At 53.4% G+C, this 24,149-nt stretch overlaps 10 protein-coding genes across 10 annotated transcripts; 2 read left to right on the top strand and 8 right to left on the bottom strand.

Annotated features, from left to right (window-relative positions):
- Positions 1-29: 29 nt before the first annotated feature.
- Positions 30-1,605, bottom strand: M406DRAFT_38860 (family 76 glycoside hydrolase; the record flags this gene model as incomplete). The annotated part of the gene is made up of 2 exons (XM_040924077.1): positions 30-659; positions 778-1,605. 2 exons carry the CDS (start codon positions 1,603-1,605, stop codon positions 30-32), a joined length of 1,458 nt encoding a protein of 485 aa, XP_040777915.1.
- A 1,735-nt stretch (positions 1,606-3,340) lies between these two features.
- Positions 3,341-4,477, top strand: M406DRAFT_337854 (uncharacterized protein; the record flags this gene model as incomplete). Its single annotated transcript, XM_040921299.1, has 1 exon — positions 3,341-4,477. One exon carries the CDS (start codon positions 3,341-3,343, stop codon positions 4,475-4,477), a length of 1,137 nt encoding a protein of 378 aa, XP_040777916.1.
- A 61-nt stretch (positions 4,478-4,538) lies between these two features.
- On the bottom strand, positions 4,539-5,954 carry M406DRAFT_40052 (uncharacterized protein; the record flags this gene model as incomplete). Its single annotated transcript, XM_040924126.1, has 2 exons — positions 4,539-4,837; positions 4,886-5,954. 2 exons carry the CDS (start codon positions 5,952-5,954, stop codon positions 4,539-4,541), a joined length of 1,368 nt encoding a protein of 455 aa, XP_040777917.1.
- A 1,357-nt stretch (positions 5,955-7,311) lies between these two features.
- M406DRAFT_337856 (acyl-CoA dehydrogenase family member 11) lies at positions 7,312-8,602 on the top strand (the record flags this gene model as incomplete). Its single annotated transcript, XM_040921300.1, has 2 exons — positions 7,312-7,699; positions 7,818-8,602. The coding sequence occupies 2 exons, from the start codon at positions 7,312-7,314 to the stop codon at positions 8,600-8,602; spliced, it is 1,173 nt and encodes a 390-aa protein (XP_040777918.1).
- A 181-nt stretch (positions 8,603-8,783) lies between these two features.
- M406DRAFT_97723 (family 47 glycoside hydrolase) lies at positions 8,784-10,741 on the bottom strand (the record flags this gene model as incomplete). The annotated part of the gene is made up of 2 exons (XM_040926373.1): positions 8,784-10,599; positions 10,633-10,741. The coding sequence occupies 2 exons, from the start codon at positions 10,739-10,741 to the stop codon at positions 8,930-8,932; spliced, it is 1,779 nt and encodes a 592-aa protein (XP_040777919.1). The 3' UTR covers positions 8,784-8,929.
- Positions 10,742-14,275: 3,534 nt separating this feature from the next.
- On the bottom strand, positions 14,276-15,376 carry M406DRAFT_253268 (NAD(P)-binding protein; the record flags this gene model as incomplete). Its single annotated transcript, XM_040916890.1, has 2 exons — positions 14,276-14,953; positions 15,185-15,376. Coding segments are annotated over 2 exons (870 nt in total), but the record flags the coding sequence as incomplete, so codon positions are not given.
- A 614-nt stretch (positions 15,377-15,990) lies between these two features.
- M406DRAFT_355420 (putative palmitoyl-protein thioesterase precursor) lies at positions 15,991-17,302 on the bottom strand. Its single transcript, XM_040923164.1, has 2 exons — positions 17,113-17,302; positions 15,991-17,036 (listed from the first exon to the last, which is right to left on the bottom strand). Exons 1-2 carry the CDS (start codon positions 17,240-17,242, stop codon positions 16,198-16,200), a joined length of 969 nt encoding a protein of 322 aa, XP_040777921.1. The 5' UTR covers positions 17,243-17,302; the 3' UTR covers positions 15,991-16,197.
- A 625-nt stretch (positions 17,303-17,927) lies between these two features.
- On the bottom strand, positions 17,928-20,596 carry M406DRAFT_97725 (family 3 glycoside hydrolase; the record flags this gene model as incomplete). Its single annotated transcript, XM_040926374.1, has 4 exons — positions 17,928-18,986; positions 19,083-19,692; positions 19,805-20,298; positions 20,390-20,596. The coding sequence occupies 4 exons, from the start codon at positions 20,594-20,596 to the stop codon at positions 18,027-18,029; spliced, it is 2,271 nt and encodes a 756-aa protein (XP_040777922.1). The 3' UTR covers positions 17,928-18,026.
- An 878-nt stretch (positions 20,597-21,474) lies between these two features.
- On the bottom strand, positions 21,475-22,201 carry M406DRAFT_101844 (uncharacterized protein). The gene has a single exon (XM_040914972.1). The coding sequence runs from the start codon at positions 22,013-22,015 to the stop codon at positions 21,734-21,736; it is 282 nt and encodes a 93-aa protein (XP_040777923.1). The 5' UTR covers positions 22,016-22,201; the 3' UTR covers positions 21,475-21,733.
- Positions 22,202-22,381: 180 nt separating this feature from the next.
- Positions 22,382-23,588, bottom strand: M406DRAFT_221168 (uncharacterized protein; the record flags this gene model as incomplete). The annotated part of the gene is made up of 3 exons (XM_040915584.1): positions 22,382-23,083; positions 23,147-23,354; positions 23,440-23,588. Coding segments are annotated over 3 exons (1,059 nt in total), but the record flags the coding sequence as incomplete, so codon positions are not given.
- Positions 23,589-24,149: the final 561 nt, after the last annotated feature.

The following is a 24,149-nucleotide window of genomic DNA, read 5'->3' on the forward strand; positions in this document are numbered from 1 at the left end:
TCCCTTTCCCCTTCCCCTTATTTATATACCTACAAGCTCTTAAAGACAAGAGAACCCTCCGACCATCCCGAGCTCGCCCACGCCATGGTCGGAATAAACGCCAGCAGCACCACAGCCGTAATAATCCCTGCGCCAGCCTTGTCCTTGACTCCTATCACAACCTCGCCCCCGTGCGAGCTGGGATTTCCTCCCGCCCCATAATTCCCCGCGCTCGTGCCGCCCGTGCTATTCGTCACCGGCGCCGACGTCTCGCCCGCCGGGTCCACCGCCACAAGAAGACTCGTCAGCGCCCCGAGCACATTCATCTGCTGGCCCGCGCCCGTCTGCCCGTCGTAGGTTCCCGTAGTCCATCGAAACCCGCATGTTGCCGTGCTCACGCCGTTGCCGTTGTCGACGCCGTCGGTGCAGCTGCCCACGGCGGCGGCAGTGCTGGTGCGCAGGGTCGCGAGGACCTGATTGCGCACGAGGGGCGCGAGCTGCGTGGATGTGGCCAGCCAGCGGTGCAGGTAGCCCTTGAAGGAGAGCATGTCGGTGTCGCAGGTGACCTTGTCGGCCAGCTCGCATGAAGGTTCGACGGCCGTGCCGTTGGGGAAGAACCAGGAGATTGTTGTGTTGACGAGGCCTTGGAGACGCTCGCTCCATATGTCGGAGCCGTTTGTCTTTTTGGATGTAACATCATCAGCAGGTCGTTCTAATGAAATGTTTACATGGAAGTTGAAGAAAAGAAACAAGAAGAAAAACAAGAGGGGAGAGACAACAAGAACAAGCACAGCTTACATGGTTGTACATAAAGGCAGTGCCCTCGAGGATGACAGCAGCACAGTACGAGAACTGGACCATATCGATAGTCGTACAGTTGTCCTCGACATGACCGCCATCATACACCTTGTAGTCGTCAGAGATCAGCCCCACGCCCTGCATCCAGTCCCACGTCTTGACCGCCCAGTCTTCATACGTCGTGTTCCCCGTGTACCGCGCCAGCCTCGCCCCCAGGTTGAAGAAGATGCCGTTGGCAATCGAGTTCTTGTAATCATAGCCAACATTCGTCGGCGGGATCTGCCACCGCAGCCCCCCACCACACGTATCGTCATGTCGGTCCGGCGCCGCCTGCGTGTTGAAGACGGCCTGCGCAAGCGCCAGCCAGCCTGGATCCGTCGCAGGGGGGTCCTGGAACTTGTTCTCCGCCGCCAGCATCGCGCTCATGCCCCAGAACCCTTGGTCGTCGTTGCCCAGGGACAGCGTCCAGTTGTTGGGCTGGTACGAGTTGTCTGGTGCGCCCGCCTGGAAGAGGAGCGAGGACTGGGTCACGGAGTTCCAAGTTGTGTCGCCTGTCCAGTGCCAGTAGTCTACCAACGTGCCCCAGAGGGCGCCGCCCTCCCACCAGTAGTAGTCGCCTGCGGGGGGTGGGCCTGGTAGGATGCCTGGGGTTTGGCCGTAGTCGTCGCCTTTGTAGTAGGACATCAGGTTGGAGGCTACGGCTTTTGCTGCAGTCTTGATGGAGTCTGGAGGGGTTCTGTCAGTTATGATATTTTGCGTGTAGTGAGGTTGATGCGAGAGCAGACCTGGTGAGTCAAGATCGACATCAAGAGCGGCCGAGGCCACCATGGCCCATGCTGAGATAAAGGTGAGAGACCTCATGGTGTTTGTCTGTACTTCATACTGAACGCAACTTGATAGATGATTACTCAAGCCTGGCAGACATGGCTCAGAATGGAGGCGAACCTCCTGGTAGGCAAAGATGTTACAGAGAGAAGATTAGAGAAAAAGAGAAGAAAGAAAGAAACTAAAATGTCAGCAGAGCCTTGAATGCAGACAGGACCAGAGTGAGTTGGCAGTTCAGCACACATGATTTACACCAACAGCACACACAGCCACAGTCAAGTGACGCACAGGTGTGAAACTCAAGTGAAGGTGTGAGATGAGGTCAGACAGAGAATGCGAAGCGCTTACACTCTCAGCTTGGCACTCTGTTCTACGCTCAGTCCTCGATTCTCTCCTAGACAGGGGGGGAGAGGGGGCGTTGGGTTGCTTACTGCGGTTCAGTATCCTGGAACAGCCAGAGGGGGATGGGTCTTATTTTGGCATATTGCGCCTGTTATGCGACCATGTGGCTTGGCCCCTTGACAGTCAAGTTATAGACCACACTTTTTTGGCCCTTTGATTTCCAATCTGACACTGCAGCTGCATCCTACAACGAGAACGATCCTTGAATACTTAAGTATTTAAGCATTTGGTTCTATTTTCTAGGTGGGGGTTAGAGTTCTGAACAAGTGCTTGATTTTAAGCTTATTGGAAGGTAGCGTACAAGTGAGGCAAGCAAAACTCCTTGTATTCTCAGTATTGTCAATTTGTTGACGTCTAAAAACTGTAATTCGGCCATAATAGAAATGCCTCCAAGTAGCAAGGTCGACTCGTAGTATCATTGAGTGTGAAATAGCGAGTCTCAAGGATTCGCAGTGCGACGTGGGGAAGCTCTCGAGTTGCCCCAGCGTCTGAGTGAGATGATCACGAAACCAGTCGAACAGCTGCGGTGACTAGATGGCCAACATTTGACCATAGCACTCTATGACCTTTCTTGATTGAGTATCAAGATTGCAATTTAATTCTGCTAGTTCATGTCGTTCAGAGCTGTCTGAATGAAAGAGTGAGACATCCGGCTCAACCCGGCTCTCGCGCGGGAGATGGGATATGATGAGGGAGGACAATATTGAAGCCACCAAGCCAAGCAAGGGATAAACTTACAGAGAATAAATAAGAGAGAGAAAGTAAAGAAGACAAATATCCTCCATAAACACAAACACAACAAAGGTCGAAGGCAATCCATTCACTTGTCTCTTGAATTTCTTACAAACAAAGAGAAGAGGAGAGAGAGACAGAGGTTGTCACCGCGTCCCGCATGCATCGTTACAAGATGGCTCCCATAACAGTCAGAAATACCATTCTCGCCCTTTCTGCTCTCATCTGCCTCTATCTGGTATCCTGGCGCATAGACATTCTGTTCCCCTGCTACTCTGACACCAACATCAGCGCCGATAGCCTCCTCCCTCTAATGATCGCCGAGGCTCTGGGCAGCTATGGCCAGACAGACGTGCACCCACACCCATACTCATCCTCATCATCCTCAAAGGGGAGCACAACCATGTCCTCAGCAGAAATATCCTTCAGCCAAGCCTTCTCCCTAGACAAACCCGACCCATACCACTTCTCAGCCCTAAGAACACAGTGCGACCGGACGGTATGGAGAGACGAGGGCGGCGAGGAAAAGACCATCTACCTTGAGTGTGAGGTTATATCTGCCGATCTCACAAGTGTCATCTCCCAAGTCAAGTCCTGCTTCAAGATGGCCATAGAGGCGGGCGTGGGCCTGGTCCTCCCTAGCATCCCGCTGCGGCACAAGGACGATCTGGTGGTGTACAACCAGGGAAATTCCACTGCCGAGAGGCAGTTCGAGGAGTGGTTTGACCAAAAGCATGCTGTCTCATCAATGGGTCAGACGTGTCCACAGCTGAAGGTTATCGCGCAGGAGGACTTGCAGGCTGGAGACCGGGACTCCATGAGGAGGGTTGAGAATAGATGGTCGCTGGATGTTCACTCTACGCGCTTCTTTCGGGAGCGTAATGGGCACTTTTGGGCTGGTAAACCATTCAAGGCCTTTTTTGAAGAGGGCCTGGCCCAGCTGAGGGAAAAGAAGCACAGTGGAAAGAAGCATGTAAAGGACAAAAGCATGACCATCCAGAAACATCTCGAAAATGAAGCCGAGACAGCTGAGGAAGCTTCCACCACCGTCACAATTGTTGGCATGCGCGCCGACTTGGAGCTGTTCAATATCGCCAACGACCCGACAGGCCACGACAGGCACTTGTGGGACGACCTAGGCAAGGCCCTGCGTTTCCTGGAGGCGCCACGGGCAATTGTCGACAGGCTGCTGCGCCAAATCGGAGACGAGCGTTTCTTTGCAGTGGGCTTTCGAGGTGAGAGCAACAACATGCCGGAAAGCATCAAGCAGCAGATCTCCGAGAACTTTGACGCCCTCGACCGTGCGTGGGAGTCGTACCGGGCCATGCCTGAGATGGCGGCATACGACAGTGACAAGAGGCCGCTTGTGTACCTGGCATGCGGCGATGAGGGCCAAGCACAGGCTTTTGCGGAGGAAGGAAGAGGGAGAGGGTGGAATGTAACGCACAAGTACGCGCTGGCCGAGGCTATGAGCAATGACGGGGCGGTGGAGAATATATCGGCGCTCCCTTTCGATTTTGAGGCGATTGTCGACCTTGGGATGCTGGTAAAAAGTTATTTCTTCGTCGGTCTCATGAGCAGCGCCTTCAGCTACACGGTAGCCAACATGCGAGACCCCACAACCCGGTATCGAGGGAGCAGCTTTGCGATGTGGGAGGATGGTGGTGCAAGGACGCATTTGTTACCGAACAATGATATCCATGGCGAGACTATGATGGAGAAATATGCCTGTTGTTTGTAATAGTGATTAGTTGGTTTTAAGCCATGAATGGCAGAAAGAGAAATGGCCATAAAATCCAAAATTATAACTTTGCTGCGATTTCACCAGTTGATTTCTTTGCTCCTCCGCCTCCGTTCTTGAAGCCAAACAGGTACCCAGCAACTCTGCGCTTTTGTACCTCCTCGCTCCCTTCCGTAATCCGATACCTCCTAAAGTGCCGCCAGATGTGCTCAAACGGCTGGTGTCTGCTGTACCCATTTCCGCCGTGGACCTGGATCGCATTATCCGCTGCCTCGGTGGCAAGCCTGTTCGCCCAGAAGTTGCACATGCTGATCTTGTGGCCGAGCTCTCTCTCGATAGCCACCCAAGGCGGGATATAGTCTCGATCCCCCTTACCTCCTTCTCCTCCTCCTCCGCCAGCACCATAACGCTTCTGGATCTCGTCCATCTCCGTGGCCGTCCGCAGGATCAACAGCCGCAGCATCTCCACCTGCGTCGCCAGCTCGACCAAGGGCCACTGGATCGCCTGGTTGACAGCCAGCGGTTTTCCAAAGACGACTCTCTGGCGCGCATACTCGACACTCCTGCCGATGCAGAACCGCGCCGCGCCGCACGAGCTGGCCGCCTGGCGGATGCGGTTCTCGTGCGTGAACGTCTGCGCGATGGCGAGACCCTTTCCCACCTGGCCCAGGACCGCGCCCTCGGGCACGCGCACGTCTTCCAAGAGAACCGTGGCGTGGTCGGTGGGCATGTTGAGGGTGTACTCGTACGATGCGATCGTCACGCCCGGGGTGTCCTTCGGCACGATAAAGGCCGTGATGCCTTCCCCTTCTGTCGATGACGTTCGCGCAAAGATGAGCATGTGTGTGGCACTGTGCGCGCCCGTCTGCCACTTCTTGTTGCCCGAGATGCTCCAAGCTGGCACATTGTCGCCGTTGCTGTCGTTTCCAGACAAACGGCACCGTACCGCACGCGTGTCCATATGTGTCGCATCGCTGCCATGGTGCATCTCAGTCAGGCCAAACGTCATCCGAAACTCGCCCCGCAGCCGAGCAGGAATAAGCTCGGCTTTTTGGCGCTCAGTACCCCAATGATACAGCATCAGAAAGTCGGGAAAATTGCCCACGACGCTGTGCTCGTTCTGCAGGTCGTTGGCAAGGCTCACACCCCCGCCGTAGACCGGGTGCGAGGCCATGTGCAGACGGAGTGCGCACATCCAGAGATTGGAGTCTGGGTGGTCCTGCCCGCCATACTGTTTAGGGAGGGGGAATCGGTAGAAACCTGCCTCATCGGCGAGGGCGCGGGCTTGGTCGAGTAGATTCTCCCATTCGGGGGTGGGTAGGCCTTGGTTGTCCCACTGGGTGCGTGACGGCTCCCGACGGTGGTCGAAGAAGCGGTTGTTGTCATCTTTGTGCTGGAGGGGGAGTATCTTGTCCTGGATGAACACGTCCAGCTGGGAAATGTACTTTTGGAGCTCATCTGGAAGATTGAAGTTCATGACGACGGTGGCACTTGTGATCTCCTCAGGCAGGTCTTTTAATGTTTGTATCAAGCAGAGGTTCCAGCGGCCAAGTGGGACCAGGAAGTATGAAAGCCTTTTGACAGGTCCGTTTTATTCCCTGTTCGACGTTGTTGGAGAGTTGTCTGCAAACCTCGGCTTGCAAAGCAGGCTCCGACTGTACATCATACTATGTACTACCGCGGCTATTGGTGGCCGGATTGGAGTTGATAATTATAGGTAAGATGAGAGGAAATGCGGCCAAAGGTGCTGTGTATTTGGAAATTTACTCTTGTCGGAGGGCTTGACTTATTCAACAGCAGAATTGTATGAGCTAAAGGGATTGTGTTAATTATTATTATTCGTCGCCAGAAATGGCCAAGTAATGAAGTATACAATTCCTTCAGCAGGACATCCAACTTGATGATGCATGCATTGCTGTCATTGTCCCAATTCCAGACCATGTCGAAATTCTTTGAAGGATAAAGATCCTAAAATGTGCTCATCCAGTCGATACCAAGACAGCTGAACCAGGAGAACCTTTAAGCGTGGCAAGTGGCATATATGCGAATGGCAGTAAATCACTGAGCCACAAGGGTGGCTAGGAAGTGCCCAGCACTAAGGTAGAGGGAGACTCAGCTACCTAAGTACTTAAATTAGGTGGCTTAGGCGTCTGTCTGTCGTTTGTTCGTTTCTCTTCTCTCAGCGCACACTCAAGTCCATAACCCTTGCATAGCATAAGTAGTGTTAAGAAGAAGGAAGAGAACACATCATATGGCAGAGAAACAAATGAAGGGAAAAAATTGACAGAAAAAGAAAAAGAGAAAGAACGAGGAAGATAGGAAAGGAAAAAGAAAAGATGAAGCCGAGGTTGTAATGAATAAATCATAATACGCGCCTAGTCATCTCTGCCCCACCTTCTCACAGTAGCAACGACCCCGTGGGGAAACGAAACAGGGCTATAGTGCCTGTATTCCCACTACTTACTCAAGTATGGAGCCCTCTGAGATGCCCCGATGCCGCCCCTCTATGGATCGCTGGCTAGGGACCAGGGTTCACCATGAGCCGAGGCACAATTCATCCGGGCCATTCTCCAACTTCGAATTGACCTCACTCATACTTTGGTTGCAACAGCGTCGACAACAACAGCAACAATAACCACCAACAGTCTCTTCAGAGGCCTTCACGTCTCGCACCGCCTCAAATACACAAGGGCCTCAGATTCCCAACCTACAAGACTCAAATACGTCTCATTCTTGATCCTCGAGTGGCCAATCTTTCTCCCTCACACACACACTCTCTCTCACACACACTCACACTCTCACACACACTCACACACTCACACACGCATACCATCATGGCTGGCCGTGTCCGCCAGCCCATCGACCTCAAATCTCTAGAGGAGTATCTGAAAAAGAACGTCCCAGAGATCAAGTTACCGCTCGACATCAAGCAGTTCGGCTACGGCCAGTCGAACCCAACGTACCTCCTCACCTCCAAAGAAGGGTCATCCTCGTCCTCCTCCGGAAGAGGCTACGTGCTGCGAAAGAAGCCACCAGGCCAGCTCCTGTCGCAGACGGCACACAAGGTCGAGCGCGAGTACCGCATCATCAAGGCCCTCAATGCCACCGATGTGCCTGTGCCCAGGACGTACTGTCTCTGTGAGGATGCGTCTGTGATCGGCACGCCGTTTTACATTATGGAGTATCTCGAGGGAAGGATATTCGAGGATGCCACGATGCCATGTACGTATACTCTCTCTCTCTCTCTTTCTCTCTCCTTTACACACAGAATCTCATTTCATCTTCTCAACTCGACTACCCCGACTAACACATTCTCAACCACCCCCCCCCCCCCCTCCAGCCGTAAGCCCACAAGAGCGGCGCGAACTCTGGCACTCCGCCATAACCACCCTAGCCAAGCTCCACGCAGTAGACTTCACCAACCCCGCCCTGGGCCTCACCACCTACGGCAAGCCCACCGGCTTCTACGACCGCCAGCTCGCCACCTGGCACCAGATCTGCCACGCCCAGGCCGCCGCCCAGGACGCCGACACCCACGAGCCCGTGGGGCCCATCCACCCCAACTTTGACGACGGCCTGATGCGCTTCTTTGCCGACCCCGGCCAGCAGCCCGTCGACCGCGCCGCCATCGTCCACGGCGACTTCAAGATCGACAACCTCATGTTCCACCCCACCGAGCCCCGCGTCATCGGCGTGCTGGACTGGGAGATGAGCACCGTCGGCCACCCCTTGTCCGACATTGTCAACCTCACCTTCCCCTTCTTCATGGCCCCCGCCGCCGCCGCCCCTGCCAACGCCGACCTCTCTTTTCCCTATTTCCCCAACAGTGATGCCTTCTTGCCGGCCGCCACGCCCGGCCTGCCCACCAGCGAGGAGCTGCTGGCGTGGTACGTCGAGGCGTCGCGCGGGAAATATGACCCGCGCCCCGAGATGAGCTGGGGGGTGGCGTTTGGCATGCTGCGGGCCGCGGCCATCCTGCAGGGCATCGCGGCCAGGGTGGCCAGGAGGCAGGCGACGAGCGAGGTGGCCGGCAGGTATGCAGGGAGCTTCAAGAACCTGGGTGAGCTGGCGTGGAGGCTTGTGGAGGAGGAGAAGAGGAAGAAGGGGCAGAAGGGAAAGCTGTGAGGGGAGAGAAATAGGAAGACGGTTTGGGGGGGGGGGGGGTTTCTATTAATAGAATTATGGACGATCACCTTACTCATCGACCCCGAATGGAGTTTTTTCAACATGGTCTCTGTGTAGCAAAATGAAAGAGCACATAAAGAAGGAAGGGGGGGGGGGGACCGAAAAGACAATCATCCATCCTCTCATAAAACGCTTCTGGGTATTGTCGAAATGTATGTATGTACAAAGATTGTCGCACAAAATTGAAAAGTAAAACCAAGTAACTCCTCTTTGTGTTTTTCTCGCTCTCACTTCTCGCTCTCTTTGTCTCTGTCCCTTTCCCTTCCTCTACGTCTTCAACCGTCTGAAGGGGTGAGCCTCAGTGTTGAACACCCAGTCGTCCAAACTAAGCATACTCTCCTCGCTAAAGATCAGATAGAAATACTTGAGTGTCTCCCCCATCCAAAAGCTCTCCATCGAGTCGCTCGCTATAGGTTTCCCGGGAGCGGTCACATCATTGACGGCTGAATTAGCCAGTTCGGTTGACGTCAACCTGTCGATGGCGGTAAACATAGCCCACGCGGCACCGAGCAGGTCCTCACGGCCCGTCACGCGATACAGCACAAAGACGCTCTCGATAGCCTCAGGTCGTAGGAGGTAGCGGGCGTCAGTGACTGCGGTAAACCCTCTGGACAGCCTCTTTTCGGCGATGATGCTGTCGGCCTTGTTGATGTCCTTGTCAAACTCGCGCGTGATGGTCTCGCCCGCGTCGATTACCACCTGCTTCTTCCACGTCAGGTCGTCCCATGGACACTCATCCTTGTTCGCGCACGCCGCCATGCGGAACTTCTCGGGCATCACGCCGTGCCTGGTGTTGCCGTACGCCCACACGCAGCCCTCTGTCAATTTGGCCGCCACGTCCACGTCGGCCTCCCGCCCAAACAGCCGCCCGCCTAGCGCGTACATGCCACCCACGTAGCACGTCAGGTGCTGGCCCTCGTACTCCACCGTGACTGCCGTCTTGCGGTTCTGCGTCTCGGTGTGCGCCGTGCCTGCCATGAGAATATCGGCAGATGTGGGCGTGATGGGCCGAAACAGAAGGTACTGCGTCGCTGTGTCCATGGCCTTCTCGTACATGTTCTGATACGCAGGCAGGGTCCCGCCCAGGAGTGCCGCCATCTTGGGGAGGTACTCAAAGGTGGAGTCGGCCATGGCAGCCAGAGTAAAGTGCGAGCCCTCGGCGAATTTCTTCTCTTTGGCGTTGGCAACGAGGGGCCACAGGCCCGCCAGCTCCGTCTTGTCCTGCTGCGCGGCCATGAGGTCGGCGATGCGCTGCACAGCGTCGAACCATTTTGCATCGCCTGTGAGCAGCGACAGCCGCGTGAACTCCATGGTCAGGCTCCCAATCTCCGCAATCAGCACCTGCTCGTCCGCCACCTGGCGCTCGCCCTGCGCCGCCCGGTTCACGTACCACCTCGTGATGGGCATGCGGTTGGGCGTGTCGAAGGCCTTGTACAGCATCTCGCCCACCTCGACGGCCTTGCGCAGCAGCCGTACGTCCCCAGACAGGTCATACGCCGCTAGGAACCCGCCAAGGTACCGGATGGTCGTCTCGAACGTGTTGATCTGGTCGAGCTTGCTGACGGTGAAGTCGATAGACATGGCCGCCGCCACCGCTTCGCTGAACTCGTCCTTCATTCCCATGATCCACAATGTGTCCAGGCTGTCCACCAGCGTCGCGCCCCATGCGCCAAAGGGGTTACGGCTGGACCCCGACACCGGCGTGAGCTCATCCGCCAGCCATGCCTTCGTCCTGTACGACGCCCAGCATTTCGAAAACACGTCCTTCACTGCCTGGCGGTGTTCCTGCCGCTGCTGAGTGGTCGCCTGGGGAAATTTGGTGGCCTGGACCCTGGGAAAGCTCACAGGGCGCTCCGTGGGCAGAGGGCGTATCGAGGCTGGTGGGTAGTGCACGGTCACCGTCTTCCAGAAGTAGTCCTCGCGTAACTGCCATCCATCTTTGGATGGTATCGTGTAGGACCAGCTTGGACGGTACGTGGAGGATGCGTCGCCGCCGTTCCAGATGAAGAGCAGATAGAGAGTGACTATCAATGCGACGCCGATGAACAGCCCGTGTCGCCTACGCGAAAGGCTGATCATGGTTTGTCGTTGTAGACCTCGACAACGTTGAGCATGGGGGAGGAAAACAAGAAAGTATCAGAGTTTAGGACATGAGAAGAGAACAGATCACATCCAAGGATGGCAACGATGACTGTGATGACGATGCTGACGAAGATGATGAAGTAGAAATAGAAGCAGATCGTTGATTAGTAGGCAAACAAACAAGCCTTGGGGATAAAATTAGAGTGGGGGGATGGGGAGTTGGCAGTTGGCAATTGGCAGCGTCTCCACGGGTAAGACGGGAGTGCGGCATGGGGAAGGGGACACCTGAAACACTGACAGGTCTCTCTTGCCAGTTTGCCAGCTTCCCCTCCCTCCTTCCTCCACAGGTGAATCACCTTTCTGCGTGGGCCCACTGTTGTCTTTGGAGTAGTACTGTTACGTGCTACTTGTGCACACACTGACTGCTTGCATTGATTAGCGCCGAGTGTGCGGTGAAGCAACAGGGTCGTCGATCTACCCGCCTTTGGAAGGTGATACTAAAGAGATGACGAGAAGTCAAAGTTTATTAGTTCTTCTTCCTCTCTCTTACTTCATAAGACATTGGCTCAAATTCATGGCAAGCTCTCAAGTTTTACACCGACCATTGACACTAATACATAATAAGGCTTCATGGGTAACACCAAGACCACGGAGGGGAGCATTGCATCTGAGAACTACTGCAATGGTTCAAAAACTCACTCGATGTCTGCAAGCCTCCGATCCTCCACCTTGCATGTGGCAAGCCTTGGCCTTTAGGTAGGAGAACCTTGGAGCTCTCATCAGACTAGCAAGACCAGAATGACCACTCCTAATTCAAGTTCTTATGAGACGTACACATGCAGGATATGATGTGCTCTCTAATCATTGTATTCCTCACAGTTGGTCGTCCCTTGCTGTTATGACCCATTCAACATGCAGATCACAGGACAGATCACACAAGCAAATGGATCTAGGAAGCCAGTTTTCAGGTCCAACATCCGAACTACAGAAGACTTTACGCAACCCAGAGTTAGGATTATAAAGGAGAGAGGATTGCTGAACTCGCTAGCAATCCCAGTAAGCTTCATACCATGAATTGCTAAACTTGCTAGCAATCCCAGCAATTCAGAACTGAAGTGCTGGACATATAATCTCACATTCATTATTAGTAGTTAGATTATTATACATAGCTCTTCAGTTATTAATCTAAGTATCAGATTATTCATATACTCTGATAGCTTCAAAGGCAGTGAATACTTGTATTCAGACTTCAGTTTTGTTCTGATATTCAAGGCCTGTATTTAGTACTGCTCTTGTTAGCATAAACTCTCTCAGTACTTAAAAATCTTTGGATTACTGCAGTGCTCATTACATGAAGCTGGTTAGAGATCCTCATACATATAAAGGATTCCACCCACTTTCAAATTCTTTAGTTAAGCGATAACAAGCAAGCACTCTTTTCTCTTCTCTTCGATTTTGAACCCTCTGGACAGGTTCAATACAGGTTTTTTCACCCTGTACTTGTGCCCGTGTGGCCTTAGTTTGTTGTCCTTATTTGTAAAGGTACGCTTGGGTTGCACGATTGAATGGCCTACGTCACAACAATTGTCACTTTTGAAGATGATCGGCTTGCTGCAATCGCCGGACTTTCTAAGGTTTTCCAATCGAACGTCCGCAAACTACAATCTGCCCGCTATCATTCCGGACTTTGGTCCATCGACGTTATCTCTCAACTGTGCTGGTACACAACTCCGAATGACCACGCAAAAGGCAGAGTTTTGGCAACGCATCCTAATTCCGTCCTGGTCACCGGTCGGCTGCAGATCGAAAATCAGCTATTCGCCGCATGCTTTCCAAGACCCCAGAGGTTTTACATGTGAAGTACCGATAGATTTTGTCTTGAATACTTCGGATCTGGACAGCTTCGGACGTGCCAGATCGGTTGAGCAATGCATACTGCATTTGCGTAGTGTGCTGATTAAGATGTGTCTCAGCACGAGCTCCTCGACTATTAATATGACCTCTTGGCCTTTGACACATCCGCTTTTGTCTTTTGATCTTAGATGGGACGACGAGGTGGCAATGGAATCCGCCATCACAGCAGCTTCGGCAAACCAGCTCCGAGCTTTGACTCTGTTATTTCGAAGTGACTCCATTTGTGAGGGTATTCTTCTCAGGCTGTTCTGTGATGCTGATGATAGCGTAGCAACGACAACAAAAAACAAATGGGTCCGTTGTGGTTATTTCGAGATGCTTCTGATGTCCAGGACGATATTCACAGACGACACAATAGTTGAAGCATTCGAACTTAGCAGATATGGAGTGAAGTGGGAAAAGGTGGTATTTGGTGTACAACAAGTGTCCACGGGTGATGCACCCGACTTGGAAGACATTTACCTTGTTTAATCTCTCATGAATCTGTATGTTCAATGATCATAGCATCTTTCATTTCCAGAGTCATTCCAGTCCTTGTGCTCTGGGAGTATATATATATATATACAGCTCGAAAATCAAGGCTTGTTGCAGTAAGCTATAGCCTAGCTTGCAGATCGGATCAATTATAAGTGTAGATGTCTTGATTGAACATGCGAAAGGGGGGGGGGGGGGGCTGGCAGCGAAGAGCGTCTAGTATAGCTTCAAATGTTATTCAAAACGACTTACTTACTGGGACTAACCCTTGAGCGCTGAACAGAGTGTAGACCTGGAGACAGTGCTGATTTGCAATTGCATTCAGGATGCGACTAGGAATGTATATTCACATCGAAGATTTCTGTTCATTCTTCATCAAAGAGTGTCTAAGTGCAAGAAACATTTTTTATTAGTAGCACGTTATCGAAAAGCAATTTTCGAGTAGGAAACCAATTGTCGGATCTTTTGCTATCCAAGTGGTGCAAATGCTATGCATAGGCTATGTTAGGACAATGATACTGGTTTCCAAGAGCCAATCATTATGTGTAAAACCAAATCACATGAGTTATCCTCTTCTATGGTTTGCATGTGTAAGAATCAGTGCGAGGATCCTATAAGCTAAATTTGAATAACTACTTTTCATGCTGCTCTGCCTCTTTCTTTGTCATTTGTGGCAGTGGTTATACACTTTGTTTTCAAATTGCCATTCACTCACCTACGAGCCCTCTATACCTTTTCAAGAGCACTGAACAACCTCTGGTGTGGGGTTGCCCTCTCTCAAATTTATGAACTCTTTATACATTCATCAATTCCATCCTTTGCTTGTCTATCATCATAGGCTGCACTCGTTAAATTTCAAGGTTCAACTGTTAATCATAGATTGTCTCGAGACTGCGAAATTTCCTCACTTCTTCCGCTCTCAAAACTACGTCGTTCGACATCCTGTGAGTTAAAAGAGAAGTGACTTATGTTTTAATGGATTAAACGAGACAGGAATCTAGGTGATGCAGAATAGGGCTATGATTCTGTTCATGGATTGACAACCAGGTATTTTGTATACAAAAGCATGATGACAAGATAATACAAGCTGTCCAGCTGTTTTAAACACATCATCACACTTGTAAATCTTGTTGCCCCTCAAAATCAGATAGTCTTCTTCGTTTCCTCTGTCCTTTTAGCCTCCCCGACAAACCACTTGCCAGCTTTCTCGAAGCCTTCGTGAATGCTAACCCTTGGCTTATAGCCAAGTTCACGTTTCGCCTTGTTGCACTTCAGAGTGCAGGTGATTGTCGACAAATGGACAGCTTCCCTAGTATTGGGCGACTGTTTTGTCCCCCAAGATAAGATCCAGGTGCTCCACTCATTAAAGGCTGCTGCCAACATGGCGACCCAACGAGGGATGATCTTGATATCGTCCTGCTTGACAGGAGGCCCAACGGATGCAGAAATGGCCCGCTGAAAGTCCCAGAACAAGATCCGCTCATCGTTGGTGATGATGAAGGACTGGCCGTCCACACGTGCCTCGAGGGGTGGAGGAGGTTTGCTGTATGCGCGGATGAGGGCCTGAGCAGCTAGGATATGTGCATCTGCGAGGTTCGTGACGTAGACAACGTCGTAGTAATTCTTTCCGGGGCCTATCTGCATGTTTGTCCGGCCAGCCCTGCACGTGGCAACGGTCTTGCCCATGCAAGTGTTGTCTCGCTCTCCAAAGGCAGTTACAGGGCGGATGGACACGGTCAGCATCGAAGAGTTGCCGTCCTGGCGATTGGTGGCGAAGACCTCGGCCTCAGCTTCAACCTTGGTCAGGGTATAGACGCGCTTCTGTGCCGGGTAATGGAGAACAGGAAAGGTCTCATCAGCATCAACCAGATCGCTGATATTATCATGAATAGCAGAGGAGGTGAAGGTGTTGATAAAAGCCTGGACTGTCTTGATCTTCTTAGCCGATATAAGCAGGTTGTGGGTGCCATCGACATTCACATTCCGGAACCTAGAAACGTTGAGCTCGAGCGGGTTTGGACAGGCGACATGGAAGACCGTTTTGGGCTTCACCTCGAGAAAGATAGCCTCAACATCCGAAAGAGCGGCGATATCACAATCATGATACGTGGCGCCGTGGATCCGATTGTGCTTGCTGTCAAGGTCGATGACGTGAATCTGGCATGAAGGGTCGGCTTTGAGGAGACCTTCGACTATATGAGAGCCGATAAATCCACAGCCGCCAGTGACGACAACGGGGCCGACAAAAAATCGCCCGACTGCGGACAGCAAGAAGCGCAAGTCCGACGGCGTGGCCGACAAGGACACTAACACGCCCAATTAAAAGCAGCAAAGGACCTCGCCAGCCAAGGGGAAGACGAATGCCGACCCAGAGATCCTCGACGTGTCGGGCATGGCGCTTTCCGGTCAAGAAGGCGGCGGCGGCGGCACCAGGCCTCAACCTATCCCCATCTATGAGACGTGCGACTCGATGCGGCACAAGATCCGCGACATTCTCAAGAAGGACGGCATGACGCAGGCGGCGCTCTGTCGGGCACTGGGCAAACATGTTGCCGAGCTGGAGGGGATGAAGAAGCCGACGGCGACGCAGCTGGCTACCTTCTTGAAGAAACGTGGTCCACTCAAAGGGAACACGATCGTGGTGTTCTATACGAGCTATGTCTTTTTCGAGTAGATGCGGATTAGGGACGGGAAGAAAGGCCAGATCCAAGCTGGAGATGGAAGAGAAGCATGGTGAGGAGGATGTCAATATCAAAAGTAAATTTGGACGGGCCTATAACGCTACACATCTCGGAGAGGGCATACATCGATCGGTTGGGGGGGGGGGGGGCATATTGAGAAGAAACCATCGATGCTTTGAAAGGGTTGAAATGGTGAACTGATTTGATATAAGTGGTGGACGAAGGCCCAGCTTCTGTCATTAATTAGCTTGTGAAAAAGATAAATTCCCAGATCCCGCTCGAGTAACAAGTCTGATGCGACGCGAGTTCCCCAGCTGAATCCCGCTCATACTTTCGCCCTGAACGCCCAAATCATCCCAATGCCAAGAACTCGAGGGTCTTGTTCTACAGTTCGTCAACAGAGACAGCCTTCTTGGTCGACTTCAAGGGACCGAAGAACTCCCGGAACGTATCGTTCAGCACACTCTCCTCCAGGCGCATGTGCTGGCCTGGCGTGGTCCGGAACTGCAGGCTTCCCTTGCGGTCCAGCTCTTTCAGGCCCAGCCAATCCTCTTGATAGATCGGTCTCGACCTCAGCGGCGTGACCTCCGTCCCGTTGACCTCGGCCCACCAGCTCGTCTCCTTGGGAATTACTGTGGTGTCGTCCTCGAACATGTACATGACAAAGTTCTCCAGCTTCGTGAGCTGCTTCTTATATTCGAGACTCTTCTCCTCCCTCTCGTTGTTGATATCCGCCAAGAAATTGGAATTCTCCAGGTAGTTATCGTAGTCCGTCGGTGGTCGGAAGTACTGCGCGGGCACGAGGTTGGTCTGTACGTAATTGCCCCAGACGTTGCCCCTCAGCAAGGCCATGGCGCCTCTGCACAGGAAGTTGGTCGGCGCACACTCGCTGAACTCGGTGATGCCATTGTGCTGCGAGCCAAAGGTCACCAAGTTCCGCACTGGAGGCGAGTTGCAGCGCTCGACCCAGCCGCGCAGGAACTGTCCGCCCTGGCTGAAGCCCAGAGCGTCGACTGCAGGCGCGGTGCTGATGATGGGGTTTGCGGCGATATCGGCACAGAGCTTGTCGATCTGGTCGTTCACGTCGCCCCAGAAGGTCGCGCGCTGGTCGGCGTTTGGGTCGGCGCCCTGGCTGACGATGTGCACAAGGGTGCCCGGGTTGACGGCTTGGGCAAGAGCGGCCACAGACTGGAGACCTTCATTGCCGTAGGAGTCGCCGAGACCTAGTTGGGGATGGCATGTGTTAGGTATGAAGGAGAAGGGGGGGGGGGGGGAGATGCTGGGACTATTCCTGCTTACCATGCCAGATGATCAGGGGCAATGGAGTGTCATTATCATCGTCATCGTTTCGATGTTGCTGCGGGTTGGGTAAAGCAACGGACGAGGCCAGTAACGACCCGATGGTCAGAACGTTCCTAGACAATACCATTGTTGCGGGCTTGGATGAATATGGCAGAGACTGCAGCTGTTCATTCGTCGTTACAATGTGAGATGCAGGAGGAAGGACGGAGAAATGTCTGGAGAGCCAACCTTGAAACTCGTCATCATCACCCGCTGCCGCCTTGTCACGGGTCCAACAGCTCAGGCCCCTGCTGGCACATGACAAAGGTAGGGGGTCCTTCTCTCGGACCACATACCCCTGCAGCTTCAACAATGTTTACATAATGCAACTCGCACCCACTGTCAAAACTCTGGCAGGCTTGGGCTTCAGAAAACAATTCTTCATCCTCAACAGACACAACGTAACCACCACGAAATCAAAAGTCTTTACTAACCAGGTGTGTGAATATTCCCTCCATACAGTCTCCCTTACCCTTTTCTCCTACGGACAGTATATGATGATTGCAACCAAAAAACATGTTTCAAGACGGGAATGATAATCAATGATTCCACTTGCAAAATTCTGAGAGCCTGACCAGCTTTCTCAAGTTGACGTGCCCAACTATGCAAAGCGGAAGATTTACTAACCTCTTGACAGCTTCAACAGGATGACCAGGAGCATGCATACATGACAGTGGAATCTTTCGAGGTTCGAGTGCACGTCGGAATGAGACGAATTGCGAGGGCTGTGGCTTACCACGATGAGCATTGTTCGAGAAGGATCCATGAGCACTGAGCCACAATTAGATCGATTATGTTGCTTATATCTCATAGCTATAACTATAAATGAAACGCTCGAGCATCAATGCTGCCGTCGGTCATCATCGCCGGCCTCAGATCGTGAGCGTACCCGTCAGCGGCAGGTCCCTACTGCTGCTGCCCACATACAAGGGATAGTCTCCCTCCTGCAACAACCACTTCTGCGCCACTACATCCCATGTGCTCAGATCCTTCCTCGTCAACGGGAAAGAAACACTCGCACTCGCTCCCGCGGCGAGGACAGGCTTCTCGAACCCGCGCAGCTGTCTGACTGGGCCGCCAGGAATGCCCACATACAGTTGGGCGACCTCGGCGCCATCCACCGAACCAGTGTTGGTCACCGTCGCGCTGACGGTGGCGACGACGTCCCACAGGTCCACCTGGCCGCCCTCCAGGATTTCTCCCGTCGGATACGATGCCGTGGAGGCGTTCCCCTTGGCGATGCTCAGCCCAGAGAAGGCGAACGTGGTGTAGCTCAGGCCGAACCCAAACTCGTACCTGGGCGTGATGTTCTTAGCATCAAATGCCCGGTAGTCTATGTACACGCCCTCGGTGAAGTTCGCTTGGGGGTACAGCGCGAACTCGCCCTCGGGCTGCGCGGGACCCGCCAGATCGCTGTAGTCGCTTTCGTTCTTGGGCAGCGAGTACGGCAACTTGCCGCTGAAGTTCTCGTCGCCGTACAGCAGCGAGACGAGAGCCTTGCCGCTGTCCTGGCCGGGCACGTGCGCAAAGATCAGGGCCGTCACGTTCGGGTGGTCAATGAAGGTGTCCACCAGCCTGGCGCCGGCGTTCTGGAAGATGACGATGGTGTTGGCACAGTTGGCGGCCACGTTGAGGATGATGCTGTCGGTGTAGTCATCATGCAGGTTAGGCCTGTCCCAGCCCTCCGAGGCGAACGCGTTGACGTCGACGATGCAGGCATCAGAGCTGCCGTCGACCTCGGGGTTGGTACTCTCGAAATCCCAATACAGCCCCGTCAGGTCATTTTGCGCGCGGACGCTAAGCGCTTCGAACGGCGACGAGATATAGGCCGGCTGGTTGGCCCCAGATCCACCGCCAGACACGATGGTGCCGTTGATTGCGATGCCCGAGCCATACACCGTCGACACGGTGTCATTGTCCGTATATACGGTCCAGGTGTCGTTGGCGGCCAGCGGGTAAGCGCCGCCGTTCCACCCCGCGTTTCCAGGGTAGTATGAGTCGGGCGTCTTGGCTGAATAGCCGTACAGGGAGATGAGCTGGGGCGATTGGAGCGGCAGGGTGTTGTTGACGTTCTTGACCAGGACGTGGCCCTCGAGCGCGCCCTGGTAGGTCACGTTCTTGAAGCTCGCATTCCAGCCGATGACCTTCTCGTGCGGTGCGGTTAGGTCGCGCGGAATGCCGACGCCGGGCGCGGGATAGTCGCCCGAGTCCTGTCCCATCTGGTACCACGCGGCCACGATCCTCGTCACCATATCATCGAGCCTCGCGGCGCTGACCGAACCATTGTTGACCGACTCCACCAGGTTGTCGCCCCAATACGTGGAGCCAACGGGCATGGTCATGTCGAGACCCGCGTTGGCGCTGGCCACGCCCGAGTGCTGCGCTGTCCAGTCCGACACCACAAAACCCTGGAAGCCGAGCTCCGTCTTGAGGATGTTGTTGAGAGTCCAGCTGTTCTGGCAGGCCCAGGAGCCGTTGATACGGTTATACGAGCACATGATGTTGCCTGATCCTGCATGGACCGCGTCTTGGAAGGGCCTTTTTGTCGGCGGACAACCTGTCAGTTTCGACCCACTTGGTGGTTTTGCCTGAAGAAAAAAAAAAAGGGGGGGGGGGGGAGGGGGGTTTATGGACGGCTAAAGGTACTCACCAGAGGTACAGCTCGTGCAAAGTCTTATCGTCCAGGTTCGAGCTCACACTCGACACGTCTCCCTCAGGGACTCGGTTCGTCTCCTGCTCATAAGCAATATAGTGCTTCAAGCTCGTAATGACCCCGACGCTCTGCATACCCTGCACCGTCTCATACGCCAGCGCGCCACAAAGATAAGGATCGTTCGAAAATCCTTCCCAGTTGCGGCCATTCTCTGCGATTCGGCCCAGGGGCCCGACCACAGGGCCCAGCGCGATGTTGGTGCCCTTCTTGCGGAACTCGCCCGCCATGCCCACGGCGCGCTGGTGCGCGAGGTCCCGGTTAAAGGACGCGCCCACGGACCATCCTGACGCCCACGAGGTGACGTAGTCTGTTGAGCGGAGGCCGTTGCCTGCGTCTGAGAGACAGAGGCCTGGGAAGTTGAGCCGTGGGATGGAGGTGATGGTGCCGGAGCAGCCGTTGGCGCTCTCCGAGCTGCCACCTGTGAGGTTGACCTGATTGAGGGGAAGAAAGGACATTGTTAGCCCACTTGTGTGTAGACAGAGACAAAGTTGTGTGTTCATGGTTGTGTCATTATTTCCTTACCTTCTCCTCAAGTGTCATCTGCCCGACCAAGGCCCTCGCCTTCTCGTACGCCGCCGCCCAGTTTCCTGTGCCTGTAGCATTGGGCGACGGGTAAAAGGGTGGTGACTCTCCATAGAAGTACGAGTCGTTCGTGATCACACCCGACTGGGCCACCACCGCCTGGCTGGCGAGCAGCCCCAAAAGGCCGTACAGCACAGTGGCCGTCATTGTTCTGACCGACAAAAAGGGAAGACGAGACAAGACAATACCAGGGCAAGGTCAGGGACTCGAAGACCTGTGATCTACGACTACAAGAGAGAGGGCGATCACATATATTCCCGTCGAATGGACAAAGATGGCGGGCACGAACCGGTGCCTTTATTGTTGCCGATCACTGTTCAGCTGGAGGGTGGACATGATAGCACCGTGCCGCTGAGCTCGCCTATACTCGTGTCTCCCTCGTCATAATACCACCACGCCCTCACGAAACTCCGCATCGAGGGTTGGTTCCGTCGAAAATTTTGATGGGTGCACTATCCCGCAGCAATTGTCATCTTAGCCAAGCTTGCGTGAGGGATTGAAGAGATCCCTTCCCCAAGTTCTCCTCATCCGAATAGCCCCAGCTTTGCGAAGGCAAGCTGCTAGCTAACCCGAGGTAAAGGAGAATCGGGCCTTCTGAGGGGACAATGGTGGACATGGTCAACAAGTAACGGTGAGAGGACACGGGACGCGTGCTATTGAGCGGCATTATCCCATTCGGGCAATGATTCCAATAGATTCTATCTGCTGACTCCGACAGTGTGCAACTCGAGTGCCTAATGGGGGTGACTCCGCTGGGGCAAGCAAGGTCCGGTGGCCTGGAAAACCTGGGGTAGATTTGCGGGGAACAGACTTGCCGATCCGGACCAATATGCCTAGGGAATGTTCTCCGGGTGGGTCGCGTCCTGCAACACTGCCAGTCATCCAGGCACCGGATTATCTCCGGTTCGCCGAACAGGACAAACCTCTTTGCACAGAACAGAGGCGGGTCCAGCATTGAAGCGGATTGACCAGTGACCGAGTCGTCCAACCTCCCTTCCCCCCCCCTCAGCTCTGGGTCAATTGTTACCGACAACATACTGGATCGCATTATGCTTGTACTATAGTTTCGTACTGAAAAAAAAAAAGGTCACCCCAGTCGCGTCCTTCGTGGCCCATGCGTCTTGTGTGCTGTTGTACCCTCTCGATGGTATCCGTCCATTCAACTACCAGGGGCTCGCAGCGAATAAAGCTCCACAGAACCTGACCAGGGTACCCAATTTTACTCTTCATAGCATAGTACACAGTGGTACCTCGTAACCACAATTGTGATAGTAAACTTTCACATCATAGTGGGCCGCAGAAGGGATTGTTGTGTGTGTGTGTGTGTGTGTGTGACCTCGGTCTCCTAATGAACCCCCGAGACTGCATCCAGTCGTGTAAACTATCATCCGTGGTTGCTGTGTGAACGGCGTGACCATCCATCATATTACCATACGGAAAGTCAACGGCTCCGTCCGTGTTTCTTTTTTCTCTCTTCCTTTCTCTTGTTCTTCTTCTTTGGTTTTCCCCACTGAGGAAACCATGGTTCGTATGATCGGCAAAGGAAGCTGTCAATCTCGCAGCCATCCCAAGAAAAGCCCTCCTTTGCGCGGCGCAACCTGAGAGGCTGTGAGCTCAGTCAGATCTGATAGACCCCGTATCAGCAAGAATCTGTGCGCGAGAGCCGCTGAGGTATCAGAAAGAATGCTGCCGCCAAGATCATCCGCTTCCATGCTGCCATGCATTCACCTGTTGGACTTGCCGAGAGAGGCGCCGCTGTCCATCCATGCATCAATAGTATCCACCTTTCCGGCCCCCCTTGTGATGCCGGTCATGACGGTTTCTCGGATATGGGTTCCAATTAGAATCGTGATGGTTGCGTGGCCCATGGCGACCACGATCACGACCATGATGCTGCTGGCGCGGCTCTGGTTCTGGTATCTTCTCTTCCACCTCGATCTCGTAATCCTCGTATTCCTCCTTGATATACTCATTGTTGGTGTCCCTCTCCCTCCTTGCCTCTTCCACGTCGTACACAAAGCGCATTGTTGGTGTCTCTTCTCCCGATTTGGACAGCTTTCCACCGGGCCATGATCCCGAAATCGCAGGAGACGTGGCAGAGCCCGGCGTGATGGGGTACTTGATCTTCTCGTCATCGTCGCACCTCTCACACCAGATGTCAAAACGGCGCAGTGAAGACCCGTCCTTTTCGAGCTCCTGATTGAGCTTGATCTTGATGTCGATGAACTTGGACAGCTCAAATCTCATGCCGACGTCGGTGTACTTGCTGAACTGGGTATATAAATCCAACAGATCCAGCATCACTTCTAGGATGCTGGTACGGTTGGTATGGTATTTGTCAAGATCGAGAGAGCGTATCTTGGCAACGTCCCGGCCGTTCAGAAGGCCCGCCAGCTCGATGATGGCCAGCACCATGGTGAAGGTCGAGGCCTTGATGGGCGCAAATGTCTTGTACATGTCGATCGATATATCGTAGGCCATGGGAATGACTTCTCGAGCAACATCGGGGTGATACACGTAGCGCACCATCTTAACTAGAACTTTTTGTGGATAACGAGCTCGGAAATCGAAGCCGATGGTTTCGAGGATGTGCCGCTCCAGACCGATGAGAATCTTGTGCGGGCTTTCGAAGGACTGTGCAAAATCGATCAACATTTGTGACACTCAGATCTCTCGCAGCAACAAACATCAGCGCACCTTATCGTCTTGGGATGCAGGATGGTCTGGGTTTTTAATATTGTTGGCTGCGCAGAGAATTTCCTTCGACTTCTTGATCGTGTCCTCCACCTTGCATGCCATAAATAGGGCGGCAAGGGAGGCATCTTGGTAGTTGTACTCTGCGTCGCGGTGACAGAGGCGAAAAAGGTGATAGTACGTGCAAGCAGTCGTGAAGGTCTTAACGGGCCTAGCAACCAAGGGTCAGTCTCGAAAACAATTTGACGGTAGACGAAAACACCAGCAGGAACAGTGGTTGGGAGCCAAGTACGTACAGGCGCAGAGCCTGGCGGACGGAATCGATCAGCTGAACACCTTGAATCCTATATGAGTCCTCTCTGGCCGGATCACATCCACATTCCTTTTGCAACCGGCGGATGTTCTGCTCAAATCTGTACTGGTTTGACAGCGCAATGTTGCCAGGGCTGGGACCCTTCGGACCATCATCAGCTGGTGGTGGGGGAGGAGGGCTTGATGGCCGCTGGGCATGTAAGGACCTGGGACCATTTGGAGACATGATCCTTGTATTTGACAGGTCAAGAACGAAAGCCCGAAGTGTGTGAGATGTGAAGTGTTGTCGTTACTAAGGTGCTTGCTCGGCCAGATTGCGAACAAGGAAGCCGTGAGCAAGACGCGTAAAGAGAATCAAGAAGGTTGGCATCCAGAAGTTGCCGATACCAACAAACACAAGAGAGATCCTGACATAGAAGAGCAGCGACCCAGGAGCATGCTTGGGATCAACGGCAAAATGTTGTTGTCAGGTATTGCTTGATGGGAGGGAGGTTGCTGAAAGTCAAAAGCCAAAAGATTGGGACGGAGCAAAACGAAACATCCCAAAGCCTTGAGAATGCAGAGACAACTCAAGCCACGATTCCTTATCAGGGTGATAAGGTGCGGGTGACAAGGTGCAGTGCCACATTCACATGTGAACCTTAGCACCCTGGAGCCTGGTGTGCCGCCTAGCTTGGAGGCCCTGCAAGCTCTG

The sequence above is a fragment of the Cryphonectria parasitica genome (genome assembly GCF_011745365.1).
Source record: "Cryphonectria parasitica EP155 unplaced genomic scaffold M406scaffold_3, whole genome shotgun sequence".
Taxonomy (NCBI): Eukaryota; Fungi; Ascomycota; class Sordariomycetes; order Diaporthales; family Cryphonectriaceae; genus Cryphonectria; species Cryphonectria parasitica.

Excerpts from the sequence above, each read along its gene's own strand:
- M406DRAFT_355420 (XM_040923164.1), bottom strand. The coding sequence starts at position 17,242 with ATGGTATTGTCTAGGAACGTTCTGACCATCGGGTCGTTACTGGCCTCG. Across the intron at positions 17,037-17,112 it reads GCCCCTGATCATCTGGCATG|GTCTCGGCGACTCCTACGGC; the intron begins GTAAGCAGGAAT and ends ATCCCCAACTAG.
- M406DRAFT_101844 (XM_040914972.1), bottom strand. The coding sequence starts at position 22,015 with ATGGCTGCGAGATTGACAGCTTCCTTTGCCGATCATACGAACCATGGT.